Source organism: Equus quagga, unplaced genomic scaffold (genome assembly GCF_021613505.1).
Source record: "Equus quagga isolate Etosha38 unplaced genomic scaffold, UCLA_HA_Equagga_1.0 226_RagTag, whole genome shotgun sequence".
Lineage (NCBI taxonomy): Eukaryota > Metazoa > Chordata > Mammalia > Perissodactyla > Equidae > Equus > Equus quagga.
The window spans coordinates 761,921-776,042 of NW_025799809.1; the positions used below are offsets into that span (position 1 = coordinate 761,921).

General features: G+C 40.6%; 1 protein-coding gene across 2 annotated transcripts in view; it reads left to right on the plus strand.

Annotated features, from left to right (window-relative positions):
• Positions 1-14,122, plus strand: part of LOC124233789 (serine/threonine-protein phosphatase 2A 56 kDa regulatory subunit epsilon isoform) — a 144,626-nt gene that overhangs the window by 125,862 nt on the left and 4,642 nt on the right. For both annotated transcript variants that reach the window (XM_046650991.1, XM_046650992.1), the window contains exons 6-13: positions 875-1,005; positions 1,124-1,183; positions 2,187-2,295; positions 3,701-3,754; positions 3,859-3,909; positions 5,684-5,803; positions 9,508-9,635; positions 11,706-11,807. In XM_046650991.1, coding sequence (XP_046506947.1) covers positions 875-1,005; positions 1,124-1,183; positions 2,187-2,295; positions 3,701-3,754; positions 3,859-3,909; positions 5,684-5,803; positions 9,508-9,635; positions 11,706-11,807 — 755 coding nt within the window. The remainder of the gene's footprint in view (positions 1-874; positions 1,006-1,123; positions 1,184-2,186; positions 2,296-3,700; positions 3,755-3,858; positions 3,910-5,683; positions 5,804-9,507; positions 9,636-11,705; positions 11,808-14,122) is intronic.

The window sequence follows — 14,122 nt, forward strand, 5'->3', positions numbered from 1 at the left end:
AGGATTCAAACCAACGAAACACTGGGCCGCCTGCAACGGAGCGCTCGAACTTAACAACTCGGCCACGGGGCCAGCCCCTGGGTTGACATATTTTCACAGGATTCAGTTATTGACTTTAGATTACAAATGATTGGGAACTTAAAAAATATTATTCGTGTATAATATACATACAGAAATTGTAAATGTTCACCTCAATGAATATTGAGAAAATGAACACACTCATGTAACAAGAAGTAAGATGCAGAAGGAGAACATTGCCAGTATCATTGGGGACTTTGTGACGTTTGCTTTGGTTTAGGTTGTTTCATTTGCCTGTATGCTCTGGTAGAGCTGAAGGCTTATCTTAACTGTATGTTTGGAACATAAGCCCAGTAGGTAGCTTATGTTATAGTAGGGCAGTGGTTGAGATAATGGACTCTACGGCCTCAGCTGCTTGGGTTCAAATCCCAGCTCTACCACTTATTAGCTGTGAGACCATGGGCAAGTAGCTTAACATCTCTACACTGCGATTTCTCATTTGTAAAATGGGGATAAAACTACCTCATGGGAAATGTTAATGTAAAAGTAGATTGCTTAGAAAATTGCCTGATGGGAAAATTGCCTGATGATCATGCTAAGTGCTATATGTGTGTTACCTGTTATTATTATTGTTGTTCTGGTTGTTGTTATTACTGTGCATCTCTTCACTAGAATATAAGCCCCTTTTCTGACTTTGTCACTGTATTCCCAAAGACTAGCACTGTGCCTGGCGCATAATAGATACTCAGTAAATTTTTAAGGAAGGAAGGAAGGGGTTTTAAATAACGAGTGGCAGAATCCTAAATCCTTTCCTGAAACCACTTTTGACAGCTAATCTGTCTTTCTTTTATGACAGCTTTTGGAGCTATTTGACAGTGAAGACCCTCGGGAACGGGACTACTTAAAAACAGTCTTACACAGAATTTATGGCAAGTTTCTTGGTCTTAGAGCATTTATCCGAAAACAGATTAACAATATTTTCCTAAGGTAAGTGGAGGGTGGGGGAGAAGGAGAAGCAGAGTTGGAGGTTTTGTAGAAGTATTAAGTAAACCTCAGACATTTGAACAGAGTGTACTGACTTTATTCTTTCTGTCTTTTTTTAAAGGTTTGTTTATGAAACAGAACACTTCAATGGTGTAGCTGAACTGCTGGAAATATTAGGAAGGTAAGCACATTTTTATCTAATTGCGAATCTCAGGTGACTGTCATTCGGCAATTTAGGTTCAGGTGGCACAGGGTCACGCTGACCTAGATCTCTTGCTGTGTCTGCATCAGGGACTCTCATTTCTGTTTTCAGTGTGTTTCCCAACTGACTCTACGAGATGCAATTTCTTATTCCCCAATTGCGCAATTCTAACTTGACTGGAATGATGGAAAGAGCAAACAGTTTATGCATTGCTATAGAGACAGTACATCTAATTGCAGTCAGGCCATTTACTCCAAAACATCTTATTCTTATTAGTTTCTAGCTACTTGTCTTTTGGCATATCTTTTGAAAGTAAGTTTATAATAAATTGGAAAGATTGCCATTTCCAAGGCACTGTGTACCCAGGTGTAGTTCTTGAACAGCTGCTGCCTAGAGTAGTGGAATTAATTGGAAAGAGACAGCTGTTGTGTAGGTTTCTACACACAAGGGCGGCTAATGTAACTGGACATTGTGATTACTTGGTCTCTCCTCCTAATCTGAGGAGAAAAAGAAGGTGGAGTCACGTAGAGAGAGTCACACCTAGGGAGGTGTGACCTCTAGGCAGGCTCCATATCCATGGGTATTCTTGGTTTGAGCAGAGATTTCAGGATAGGAAGGAATGATGTCTGCAAATGGAAAGGGTTGTAAGTGAGCAGGGCAGGCAATTATTTGGGGAAGGAAAAAAGGAAAAGAAAAATAAAGAGTAGATACACAAGGTTTTGGAAACCGTCCAGCGAGGTGTGAGGTTACAGGAGCCTTTGCTGGGGCTTCACTAGCCAGTTTTCTTCTCTTAAACCTTCCCTTTACTTAAGTGTATTCTTCTGAGTAACTGTGAAGTCTTGAATGCCACTAGGGTGGCTTTTGGGTTGTTTTGGACCACATGTTAACTGATGAAGATTTAACGAGATCTCAAAAGAAGAGTTTGTCTCCGTTTAGCTTGTTGTGGTAACGTTGCTAATTCCTGTCTCTTTTCTTTTCCCAGTATTATCAATGGCTTCGCTTTACCTCTTAAGGCAGAACACAAACAGTTTCTGGTGAAAGTGTTGATCCCTTTACACACTGTCAGGAGCTTATCCCTCTTCCATGCCCAGGTAGAATTTTGTATAACTGCTTTTGGAAGTCAAGTTTGCAAACCCACTGTTTCTTGCTATTCGTATTTACTTAATTAAAAAAAAATAAAAGACTTGTTAAAGTTTAAAATACTCCCCAAGGAGGATAAAAAGGTGTATATTCTTTTCTATGCATAGGAGAACCACGGGAATATTTTTTAAGTGGGAGGAGCATTTGTGTAGTCATCTCGTTTTACACAGAACTTAGGTGACTCACCCTAGTTCACACCATTATCTATTGAACATGTTGCATATAATATAAAATGTATGTGTGCTTTTCAAATTTAGATCTTTGGACATGTGTAACCATTTTTGCCTGTTCTTAAATAATTTATGTCTTCCTCGTTTTGCATTAGTCTATCCACTGCCCTTTGCTCCCTCTTGTAGTTTATTCACAAATAAACACTCTCACGAGGAAATCAATCAGTATTTTCAGATCTTTTTATTATTATCCTCCGTTACTTTAAAAAGCCTACCCTGTCTTTTCCCCACTCTAATTTCCATACTAACACTGCCTCACATGTCACTACGGGGTACATAACTGATAGTGGCATTTGAATTTTAGTATTTCAAATTTCTGACTCTCCTCTCCCCTCAGTGAGAATGTTTTGAGTTTACATAAAAATGTAACACATTTTTCTGAGCAGTGTGTTCCTCTTTAAATGTGAAATTCTGTATTTCGAGGAAAAATTAGTCCATATGCTTCTAATTTAGAACACTATTAAGTGTTGTTTCACAAGAGTGGATTTCTTGTCCAAGAATCTTCACGAGCCCTTTTACAAATCTTGCCTCTAGTTTTTGAAATAGGATATCACATTTCGTGATCACTTAAAAGAATCTTTACCTAGATGAGTTAGCATCTGATGCAGAACTCGTCATATTTCTCCAGCTTCTGACTGTGGCAGGTACAACGTTTTATCTCCATGAAGCTGCTTTAGTTTGCATGAGCCTTTTCAGGCACTCAGCACAGTTTTTAGAAAGTGCCATCATCTCATCTCGGATTCTTCTGGAACCACAGTAGAAGCCAGTACTGTTGATGTAGCAAAGAGAGAAAGGAGGCCCATGAGCTCTAGCTCACTGTGGATGAGATGCTTTCAATATGCTGAATGTGAGATTTCACCTCTGCTTTTCATTAGCTGGGTACTTCGTGTCCCAACATTATTTAAAAAAAAATTCCCCTGGAGCCTTATTAGTGTTAATCTTTGGCTTGAAAAAGTAGCTTTTTATTTTGCCTTATATATATTTTATTTTTAAAGTGAATTGAATGTGAAGTTACTAAGATTGGAGTCTGGAAGCTTTTTAGGACGTTTTAAAAATATGTCTTTTGAGCCCTTAGTATATAGAATTTCCAATTTTGTTTTTCATTTCTTATTTCTTATTTATCTAGTTGGCATATTGTATAGTACAGTTTCTGGAGAAAGATCCTTCACTCACAGAACCAGTAAGTATTTTTTCCATAATTTCAAAAAACTTCAGAAAAGACCACTTTTCCTGGAGTGTATATGAAAAATTAAGTACCATTTGTTTTTCTCCTTTATATTTTAGGTTATTAGGGGGTTAATGAAATTTTGGCCCAAAACATGTAGTCAAAAAGAGGTAAGTGCTTCATATCAGTATGTGAATAGCTTACTAAATACTCCGCTGAGGGCCTGGCATTGAGCTCATAAGCGTGTGTAAAAATGCATTATCTCGTCTAATCCTCATTGTAGCTCTCTAAGGCAGGACTGTAAATATTCTCATTTTACTAGTTAGGAGATTGGCACTTTGAGAGGGTAAATAGCCTGCCCACGCACACTGAGGATAGTCATTAGGCCGGAACCTGCCTCCCTGATTCCTGAACCCTGAACTTTTATCACACTGCTGCTCAGCCCCAGGGAAGCCCAAGTCAGGGCCTGGTCGTGTGTCCAACTGTCTAGCTCTCTTGATGTCACTTTCCTAGTGACCACCTTCCTAGTGTGGAAGTTTTGCTGTCACTATAACGGATGCTAGAGCAACTTGCCCAAATACCCACTTTACAGCGTCATGTAATTGGGAACTTAACTATGTGCAATCTTAAAATACGTTACAGACCTTTAGTTTCAGCTGTTCACAGTGGTTCTGGAAGTCTCCAACCTACCATCGTTTTTACTTTTGCCAAGACCTCCCTGGGCATGTGCGCTGTGAGGTTTTTGTGGAGGGGTGAGCTCTTAGCTTGGAGGTGAGCCTAGCTGGACCCCAGATCCATATCCGCTCTTCCCGCAAGGTCAGAAACCATGTGGAAAATGGCCCCAGGCAAAAAGGTCACCTGTTAGTTTTACATTTTGGGAGTAGTTTGGAAGAACTTCTGTATGTATCTTGACAAATGGCAAGAGTCTACTATATTTTGCTCTTAACAGAAACATCCTTCTTCTCAAATCAGCTTCAGTTCTCCAAAACCCTACAGTATGCAATTTCAGAAAATCGTCTAATTTCTTAATACCCGTTAGGTAAAATTAAAGTATGCATTGCCACCCAGTTGCATCTCAAGATAGGAAAACATTGTCATTTTTCATATTTTAATTGCATACCTAATTTTTTTCTAAGGTAGTTATTTTTTCATGCCTGAATGGGTACCTGGTTTTTGTTTCTCTGTCAGTTTTCCGTTATATTTAAAACAATTGACCATACAGTTGATTTGGCTCCATTTTGTCATCTAAAGGCTCTGCTTCTTGAGGCACATGGTGCTGAGGCCACAAGATTCACTGTGCTCGATAGTGAGCAATTGTGCGCACGTGCCTTGTCTATGTATGTAAGTGTGCGCAAGTGTGGAGATTGGGTCGGTGTGTGTTAGAGTGATACCTGCCTGTGGCTGAAGCTGCTCATTTGTGTCTCTCTGACTTTGTATGTTCTGTTAGCTGGCGTATCCTAGAGGAGCACTTTCCCCATAGCAGGGGCTGTAACTGTTGGCGATATCTGTGTGTGCCACGATGGACTTGCGTACGTCCATGCAGGAGGGCCACTCTCCTGTTGTTTAAAAAATACAGGTGGTGGGGAGATACCTAGGTTGGTCGCAAGAGAGAGGAGGCCCCACAGCTTCCTGTTTTCCCGGGGCCCGGCTGCACTGTGTGTCAGTGCCCGCTGTTTCATGTAATCGATGTACCACATAGAGTAATTTTTCCAAAGTAAATAGAATCGTATTTTCAATGCTGTAGGGAGTTTGTTGTTAGCAAGTACCCTCTGGTGAATTCCTTGTGAAACAAACATCTGTAATATGAATTAATGCCTGATTTGTTCATATTTGGTTTTATGTGTAAATTATTCTTAGAACACTGCAAACTCTGATGAATCCTCATTGTTCATTTGGATTTTTTAATGAAGTGCCTGACATTTTGTGTTTTCTGTGTACTTATAGGTCATGTTCCTTGGGGAGTTGGAGGAAATATTGGATGTGATTGAACCTTCACAATTTATTAAAATTCAAGAACCTTTGTTTAAGCAAATTGCCAAGTGTGTCTCCAGCCCCCATTTTCAGGTTAGTACTAAGGAAGGCATGGGCCAGAGTGGCTTATACAACATCTATTATTATGGTAAAGTTTTATTTGTATTGAAAGAAACGTAATGGATGCTAGCTACTTGTTTTTATTTGCTATTTTCTCACATGATAGCAATAATTTTGATAATAGCCACCTTTGACTTGAGCACCTACTTCATGACAGCCACTGTGACGGTGCTTTCTGTCCAGTAACTTAATTCTCATGACCACCCTGCAGGGAGAGTGGTAGGATTTTTACAGATGTGAACAGAGGCTCAAAGTGGTAAACTCGCTTGTCTCAAGTAATGTAGCTGAATCAGAGGTGGGCTGGTGGAGTTCGTGTAAGAGAAAATGCTAAGTAAAGCTTCAGAGAGAAAGAAAACATTCATGTTCTATACTGTGCTAGATGCTTTGCATACATTCCTACTTCAGGTTATCCTATGAGGCTTTTTCTTTTTTTTTTTTTGGCCATTTTCTAGAAAAAGAAAAAAGAGACTCAGAGAATGATTTGCTCGAGATCCCGAGTTAATAGGGAGTAGACGTAGTAGGTGTAGCTCCTTGCGAAAGCCCGTGACCTTCCCGTGGCCCCACTCTGCCTCCTTGTGGCCATTCCGGGAGAACACAGAGAAGCGAACCTGGACAGCCTTTTCTCAGCTGGGGCCATTGCTGCAGTGAAGTGGAAGCGACATGGGAGGGAAGAGGGTAATTTGGGGTGAAAACACATTGGGTTTTATCCTTTGGCTGTTTCGCCAAAGGTCCAGACCACAGACCTAGAGAAGTGACTCTATACTGCCCATCGATTTGAAGGGATCGTTCAGCTCGTAGTTGGCAGCACAGAACCACACTGCTGACCTGGTGGACTTGATGTGGACTTTTCCCTGAGCTGTCGTTAGGCCGCATAGTTAGAGATACTGGCTGTTGTTGTTGTTTTAATGTTTCACCTAAAGACATCTTAGTATGTCAAGTCAGTGATCTTATGACAGTTCTGTGATTATACCACAAAGCCAAAATAAAAGAGTAGAAACCTTAACATGAATCATTACATTCAGGTGATGTAGCACATGTCTAGATTTAAAAAAAAGAAACCCGTTGCAGGATACTATGTAGATGTTTTACATATCACACATGGCCTGTGCTGCTCAAACACCCAATTGTTTACCTTAGTTTTCAGTTTCTGTCAGGATGTTTGATGCAGTGGATAGCAAGGTGGCCGCCTTCTCACTGTCCTCACATGGCCTTTGCTTGGTGTGTGTGTGGAAAGAGAAAGTGATCTCATTCCTCTTCTTATAAGGCTACCAAGCCTATCGGATTAGGACCCCTTCCTTATGACCTCATTTAACCTTAAATACCTCTCATCTCCAAATACACTCATAATGGGGGGTTAGGGCTTCATATTAATTTAGCTGGGAAGGGGGGCAGAGCAGAACACAATTCAGTCCATAGCAGAAAGGAAAAAGAATTTAAAATTATTTGACAGAAGTAAAACTAAGAACAGAAGAAAGGAAGAGTGCAGAGGTTCTTTATTCATTTGGTGAGTGTTCATTGGTTCATTCAGCAAACATTTATCGAATGCCCCTCTGTAGCTAAATGCCTCTCACTACTTGGCCCAGGTGTGGCACTAGGGTCAGAAGGCTCCAAATTAGAGGCACTGCCACCATGTGTGCAGGAAGACAGTCAGTCCTGGGAAAGTAGTGGTTCTCTCCTAGTGTCAGACACGTTAATTTTTACTCTGCGTAAACAATGCCTTTCCTCTTTAAGGGGCTTTGCTGGATACTGACTTTGTTTCTGTAAGTGATTTTACATATTGACAGATAGACGCAGAGATTAGGAAACTTGTTAGCGTTAAGTAGCAGGTCAACATTAGACTCATAACTGGATGTAGGAAAAGCCCAGGTCCCTACGTCTTTGCTAGCATCCTCCTGTGGTCTAAGATTCCTCCTTTCAGTTGTAAGTTTCAGAGTAGCTTCATCCCCATTCCTCCTCTTCTTCCCTCCCTCTCCTTGCCTTGTGCTCTCCCTGCCGCAGCCACACCACGCGCTCCATGGTTTCTAGACACACTGCCCATGTTGGTGCCTCTGCCCTCCTCTCTGTAATTCCCTCAGCCTGGAATGCCCTTTCCTTCTTTCCTCCATCCTTCAGAGCCCAGCACAGATGCCACCTCCTGTGTAACATTCCTGCCACTCTTCCTCCCTGCCATGCTATCCAGGTTGTTCTTCCTATTCTTTCCTCTCGCACTTTATTATTTATCTGATAGAACAGATATGGAATGGAAATGTCTCAGTGGGGATAAGAGAGTAAAGAGGTGAAGAGCAGGACTGTGGAGCCTGCCACTTGCTAGGCTTGTCACCCTGAGGCAATGGCTTATCTACTCTGAGCCTCAGTTTCCTCATTTGCAAAATAGAAATAATGGTACCTACTCTGTAGGTTGGTTGTGAGGATTAAATGAGACACTATGTATGTGAAATACTTAGCACAGTGGCTGGCAGACAGGACGCACTGAATAATAATTCATTGTTTTCTTTGTACTCTCAGGGTCTAGTGCCTCACGAGTCCCAGGATTTTTTTGAACTAAGTTGAATAATGTAAATGAAAGGTTCTGATGTCTCAGAGTCTATTGGTGGGCACATCTTGTACCATTTTATTAAATTATTAAGTTTAAGTTTAATGTAAATTTAATTTATTAAGTTAAAACATAGTTTTTTCATCTGTATGAATGAAAGAGGCCACACTTTTTCCCTTTCCCCATCTATCTATATATATATGTATACCCATTTTAGAGATTTTAGATTACTTTTTTGAGATGTTGGTTTAATTTAATTGTTATTTTAGGTTACTTTTTAGAGATTTTAAATTACTCTTTTGAGGCCTTCCTTTGAATTCATAGAGTCAGTTGATAGCATGGTGGTCAGAGAAAGGGATCTGAGATAGCCAGCAGATGTATGTACAGCCAGTGTCCCTGAGTCCAGAGACCAAATGACTTTCTCCTGGTTTACCCAGTTCAAAGGAAGGGACCAGAAATGAAGTCTGGAAAGAGTCTGGGCAGTCGACTCGAGTCCCAGCTTTGACCATCTGCTAGCACTGTGACCTTGGCCAGGTTACCAGTCTCTCTCAGAGCCTCAGTGTCCTCATCTATGCGGCGAGCACAGTGATGCCTACCCCTTGGATGGTGGAGGGAATGGTACATTCTCTCTCAGTGTAGGCGCAGTGCCCGGCCGTAGGGGCTGCTTAGTGAATGTGACTTCTCTGCTGTGATGGGCAACTGGGTTTTCCTCAGCACCTCTTGACCGCATGCCAGCTGTGTGCTGAGCCCTGTGGTTGATCTGAAGTGTGAGATGAAAGAGGTGAGCCAGGAAGGAGGTTAAAGTGGTGGGAAAACAGTGTGGTATGTAGAAGTAGGTAAAGGTGTTTGGAGTTTGGCAAGCTGTGTAGGGAAAATAGGGAGTGAGATAAAATGGGCAGTATTAAAGGAGAGTGTAAATAAATAGGTAGGAAAACTTCTTTTCCTTCCCCAAATTAATGAACCACTTTGGAACTTGCTGAAAGATTTTAAGCCACAAAAGTATAAAGTGTGATTAATGTGTAATTTTACATTTGATTAAATGATATAAAAATGGTCTTAAAATACTTTTGTTTGGAGAGATTATAATTTTGTTTTATCTTTGTCTTTTTCTCTCTCTTAACATTTTCTTTTTCTTTTCTCAAAGGTGGCAGAAAGGGCCCTCTATTATTGGAATAATGAATACATCATGAGTTTGATAGAAGAAAACTCTAATGTCATCCTTCCCATCATGTTTTCCAGTCTTTATAGGATTTCAAAAGAACATTGGAATCCGTAGGTTTTCAGTTTCTTTCCTCCATCCCTCCCTCCCTTCTTTCCTCTCTCCCTCTCTTCCTTTGACCTTCTCTTTTGCTTAATAAAATGTCTTCAATGCTTATTATGTGCCAGATGTTCTGCTTGGTGCTGGAGTCAGATATGTGAAAAGACAAAAATTCCTACCTTTTAGAAATTCACCAACTGATGGGGGACACCCACAAGTGAACAGGTGTTTTACAAGACAGTGTTTTAAGTGCTGTTGTGTTAAAATTTCTGTTGATTTGAGGGCGTCCTGACTTGTCTGTGATGTGGCAGACATTTTGGGGATGCTCTGGAACGAGAGGAGGGGTTTCTGGATATAGATGAGGTGGTGATGCTCAAACTGAATCTTGAAGGGATTTGGCAGGTGGATGGGATGGGTGAAGACCGTTCAGATTGTGAGTCTATTCATCATATAAAAAGGCCCAAAAATGTAAAAAGCACCCGTAAGTTCTGAGACCTGTGGGTTTGGGAGGACTAAAGCACCAAGTCTTTGGGGAGGTTCCTGGAAGATGAGGTTAGAAAGCGGTGTGTGGCCCACCTGAGTCTTCACTAAGTAGATGGAAAGGAAACACTGAAGAGCTGTAAGGAGCGAAGAGGTCTGAATTGATTTGCATTTTAGCAGGATTTGTTTCCTAAAAACCAGCTCAGTCATTATACGTGTTCTCTAGGAAAAAAAAAAGTTTAAAATTTTCAAAGAGAAGTTTAACATCTAGTCCTATGAAAGTTAAAGTATTCTGTATTTGAATGGCTCTATGCATTTCTCTATGGAATAGAAAGAAAATTTAATGTGGCATTAGTATTTAGTAGATGCAATTTAGTATTTTCATAGTATGTTTGTTTGAAAGTTTTGCATACAACTGTAAAATACCACATTTCTCATTTTTCAAATTTGCCAAATTTTATATCTAAAACTTGTAAAATTAAAGAGCTGGTAAGCAAGTACGTATCATCATGTAGATGGTTTCTTGAGGCCCTAGAGATTGGTTCTAACAAGTGTCTGTATCTGCTCAGTACACCGTATTTGGCCTTTCTCCATCACTGCCCATCATATTTGAGGTCATTCCCCTCTGCAGAAGAGAGCTTGAGTTCTCCTTTTAATGTGCGCAGGGCAGAAGCCACACAGCTAGTACACTTTCTTTTAAATGATTTGGAAACATCAAACCCATGACTTATTTAACATATGGCCTAACTTTTATCAATGCCTTTTTCAGTGGTATTTGGAACACATTTGTTGCAAAATGGAAGTAATGTATATTTTTGCAAAGGGCAATGCTCTTTAGACTCTAGTCTGAAGATATCAGGCTCATCATGGCAGACTCCTCACATTGGCCAAGAGCTTACCCTTGCATTTAATAAGTATGGGCTACCATTGTGGCTGTTTAGCTGTCTAGTGTTCCACAGCTCATAGCAGCCATCACCAGCTTGCCAGTTACCTTACAGGCATACGTATTGGATCAGCAAGGGGACTAAACAGGAGTGGATGGACTAATGCACATCACAACTAGAACCATAACTCTTATTAAGCTGCCCAACTGACAGGGGTTTGGTATCATACCTTCGAATATGAATTATATATTTACATTATTTGTTTCCCTGGGAACGCTTTTGATTTTGATGAATTATGCATATTATCTTAAAAATAAAATTCTATGCAAATTCAGGTCTCTAAGGTTAGTCCTACCACAGGTGCTCCTTTTCAGGGTGAAGTTGCTTTATATTTATACCTGCCTTTTTATTAAATGAAGTTGGCAAGTGTCCACAGGCAAGTCTATTCCGAGTACCAGTAATTAAAAGGGTGAAATTAGATTCTTATTTTTCTAATCCTGCCAACCCCTCAGAAAGATATCTTGCCTTGAACAGTAAAGAGTGTAACTTTCTTGCTGTGGAAATGAACTGTAGGTCATTTGTAGTTGTTCCAACAAGAAAGGGATGGCAACTGTGCAATATGAGGAGCTCATTCAGACAAAGGTTGTGCTTTTGCTTTCTTCATGCAGCATCCCATTTTTTAAGACTAACCACCATGTTTCCTTTTCTCTTGCTTCCCAGGGCTATCGTGGCATTAGTGTACAACGTGTTGAAGGCATTTATGGAAATGAACAGCGCCATGTTTGATGAGCTGACAGCCACATACAAGTCAGATCGTCAGCGGTAACTTTTTAAAGCTTTTTTGTCAGCTGTGCATAAAACTATTGAGTTCTTGCCCTGCTCTTTGCTGAAGTTGTCTAATTGCGTCCCAAATCATAAGCAGCATAACTTTATTTCCTTATATCTTCGTTTTTGCATGCTCATTAGCTGTGTCTTTCTTAGTGTGCCACTGGGTAACAAAGTGCCATTTGAGAAAGGCTGCTTTCCTCCTTCCCTTCAATGATGTTTCTCTTCTGCCTCAGGGTAAAGAGCCTGGCACATAACTGGTATTTTAGGCCCACTGGAGGGGACCATCAAGTAGTTTGCCATCTGGATTCTCTCTCATTCTGAACCTATCGGAGCTAGAATTGGGCTGATGTTGTTCTTCACTCCAGCAGCAAGAGGGATGAGGCACCATTTTGGTTTAGCTCTTTGGCCCAGAACTTACTTTGGGCTCTAGGACCCAACAAATTCATTACGATTTAAAGGGCAGTGAAAAGAACATGGAGGTGAAGAGTCTAATATTATACAAATCTTCAAATGTTTAAGACCAAAAGGGAGCAAAAGCCAGTTGAACTCTTTACAGTAAATGCTTATGGCTTAGTAAAGCCTTTCTTGATTTCATTTACGTGATTCTTCAATTTTGTTATTTCTCATTCAGTGTGTCTAACTTTCCAAAAGATGTTGTCTTAGTCCCTTTGGGCTGCTGTAAGAAAATACCACATGTGGGTATTTCATGGGTAGCTTATAGCAACAGGAATTTATTGCTCACAGTTCTGGAGGCAAGAAGTCCCAGATCATGGTGCCAGCATGGTTGGATGAGGGCCCTCTTTCTGCTTCGTAGCCGGTGCCTTGTCACTGTGTCCTCGCATGGCGGAAGGAGCAAGGAATCTCTGCGAGATCTCTTATAGGATCACTAATCCCATTTATGAGGGCTCCACCCTCTTGAACTAATCATCTCACAAAGACCCCAACAATTAATACCGTCACCTTTGGAGGTTTGGGGGGGCCCAAGCATTCAGACCATGACGTTGAAGTACTTAGAGAGATTGGGGAAAATCTAGAGAGCTTGTTAGTAGGTGGGCCCCTGGTTTGGCTTTGATCATCCAGAAGCACATGTCAGCTTTGTATATTATAAAACCATGGACCTTAGAGGATCCCAGAGGTGTGTGAGAGTATTCGTACCCAGGACCTTGCTGAACCTCCTGAGCAAGGCTATCTGTGGTTCCCCTGCTTCTTTGCTTTACCTGAATTTGAATGCTACTTGCATTTTACTGATAAAAAGCAATGAGGGGAAAGGTTTGGTGGCAGGGGGCAAAGGACCATCTCGATGATTTTTTTAAATTACCAGGATGTAGTATATTGAAAAGCCACTTAATTAGGGAATATTAAGTGTTTAACTGTAGACAGAAGAGGCTGAGACTTTTTATACAATATTGGAATAAATATCAATTATGGAATATGTTGGGCCACACTTCCAATTTAAAGAACTTTGTTTTTCAAAGATTTTATTTTTCATTTTTCTCCCCAAAGCCCCCCAGTACATAGATGTATACTTTTAGTTGTGGGTCCTTCTAGTTTGGCATGTGGGATGCTGCCTCAGCATGGCTTGATGAGCAGTGCCAGGTCCATGCCCAGGATCTGAACTGGCAAAACCCTGGGCTGCCAAAGCAGAGCGCATGAACTTAACCACTCAGCCACAGGGCTGGCCATCCGATTTAAAGAACTTTTAATTTACTATATTTACAGTTGTTGCAGATCATTAAATTTGTAATAACACTCCTTGTCCTAAACTTAAATTAAAATCTTTTAACAGTTTTATTTTTGCAAGTAAAAGTGATAAAGGGCACATTTTCTTACTGTGACGTACCATTAAAGAGTGCATTGTACGTGATGTCCTTCCTTTCACAGCAACTGAAAGCCCATTATTATTATCCCAGTTGGATAAAGATTAAATCTGTGAAATGCCATTAAGAGTATTAAAAACCTTAGGGGCAGCCCAGTGGCATAGTCGTTAAGTTCTTGTGCTCTGCTTCGGCAGCCTGGGGTTCACGGGTTCGGATCCTGGGTGTGGACCTACACACTGCTCATTAAGCCGTGCTGTGGTGACATCCCACATACAAAATAGAGGAAGATTGGCACAGATGTTAGCTCAGGGACAATGTTCCTCAAGCAAAAAGAGGAAGATTGGCAACAGATGTTAGCTCAGGGCCAATCTTCCTAAAAAAAAGAGTATCAGAAAGACCTTATTTCTAAAATATTCAAATTGGTTGAATTAAATTAATGTTTATTGAACTTCAATAATAAAACTGTTTTCTGATCATTTATTATTTAAACTA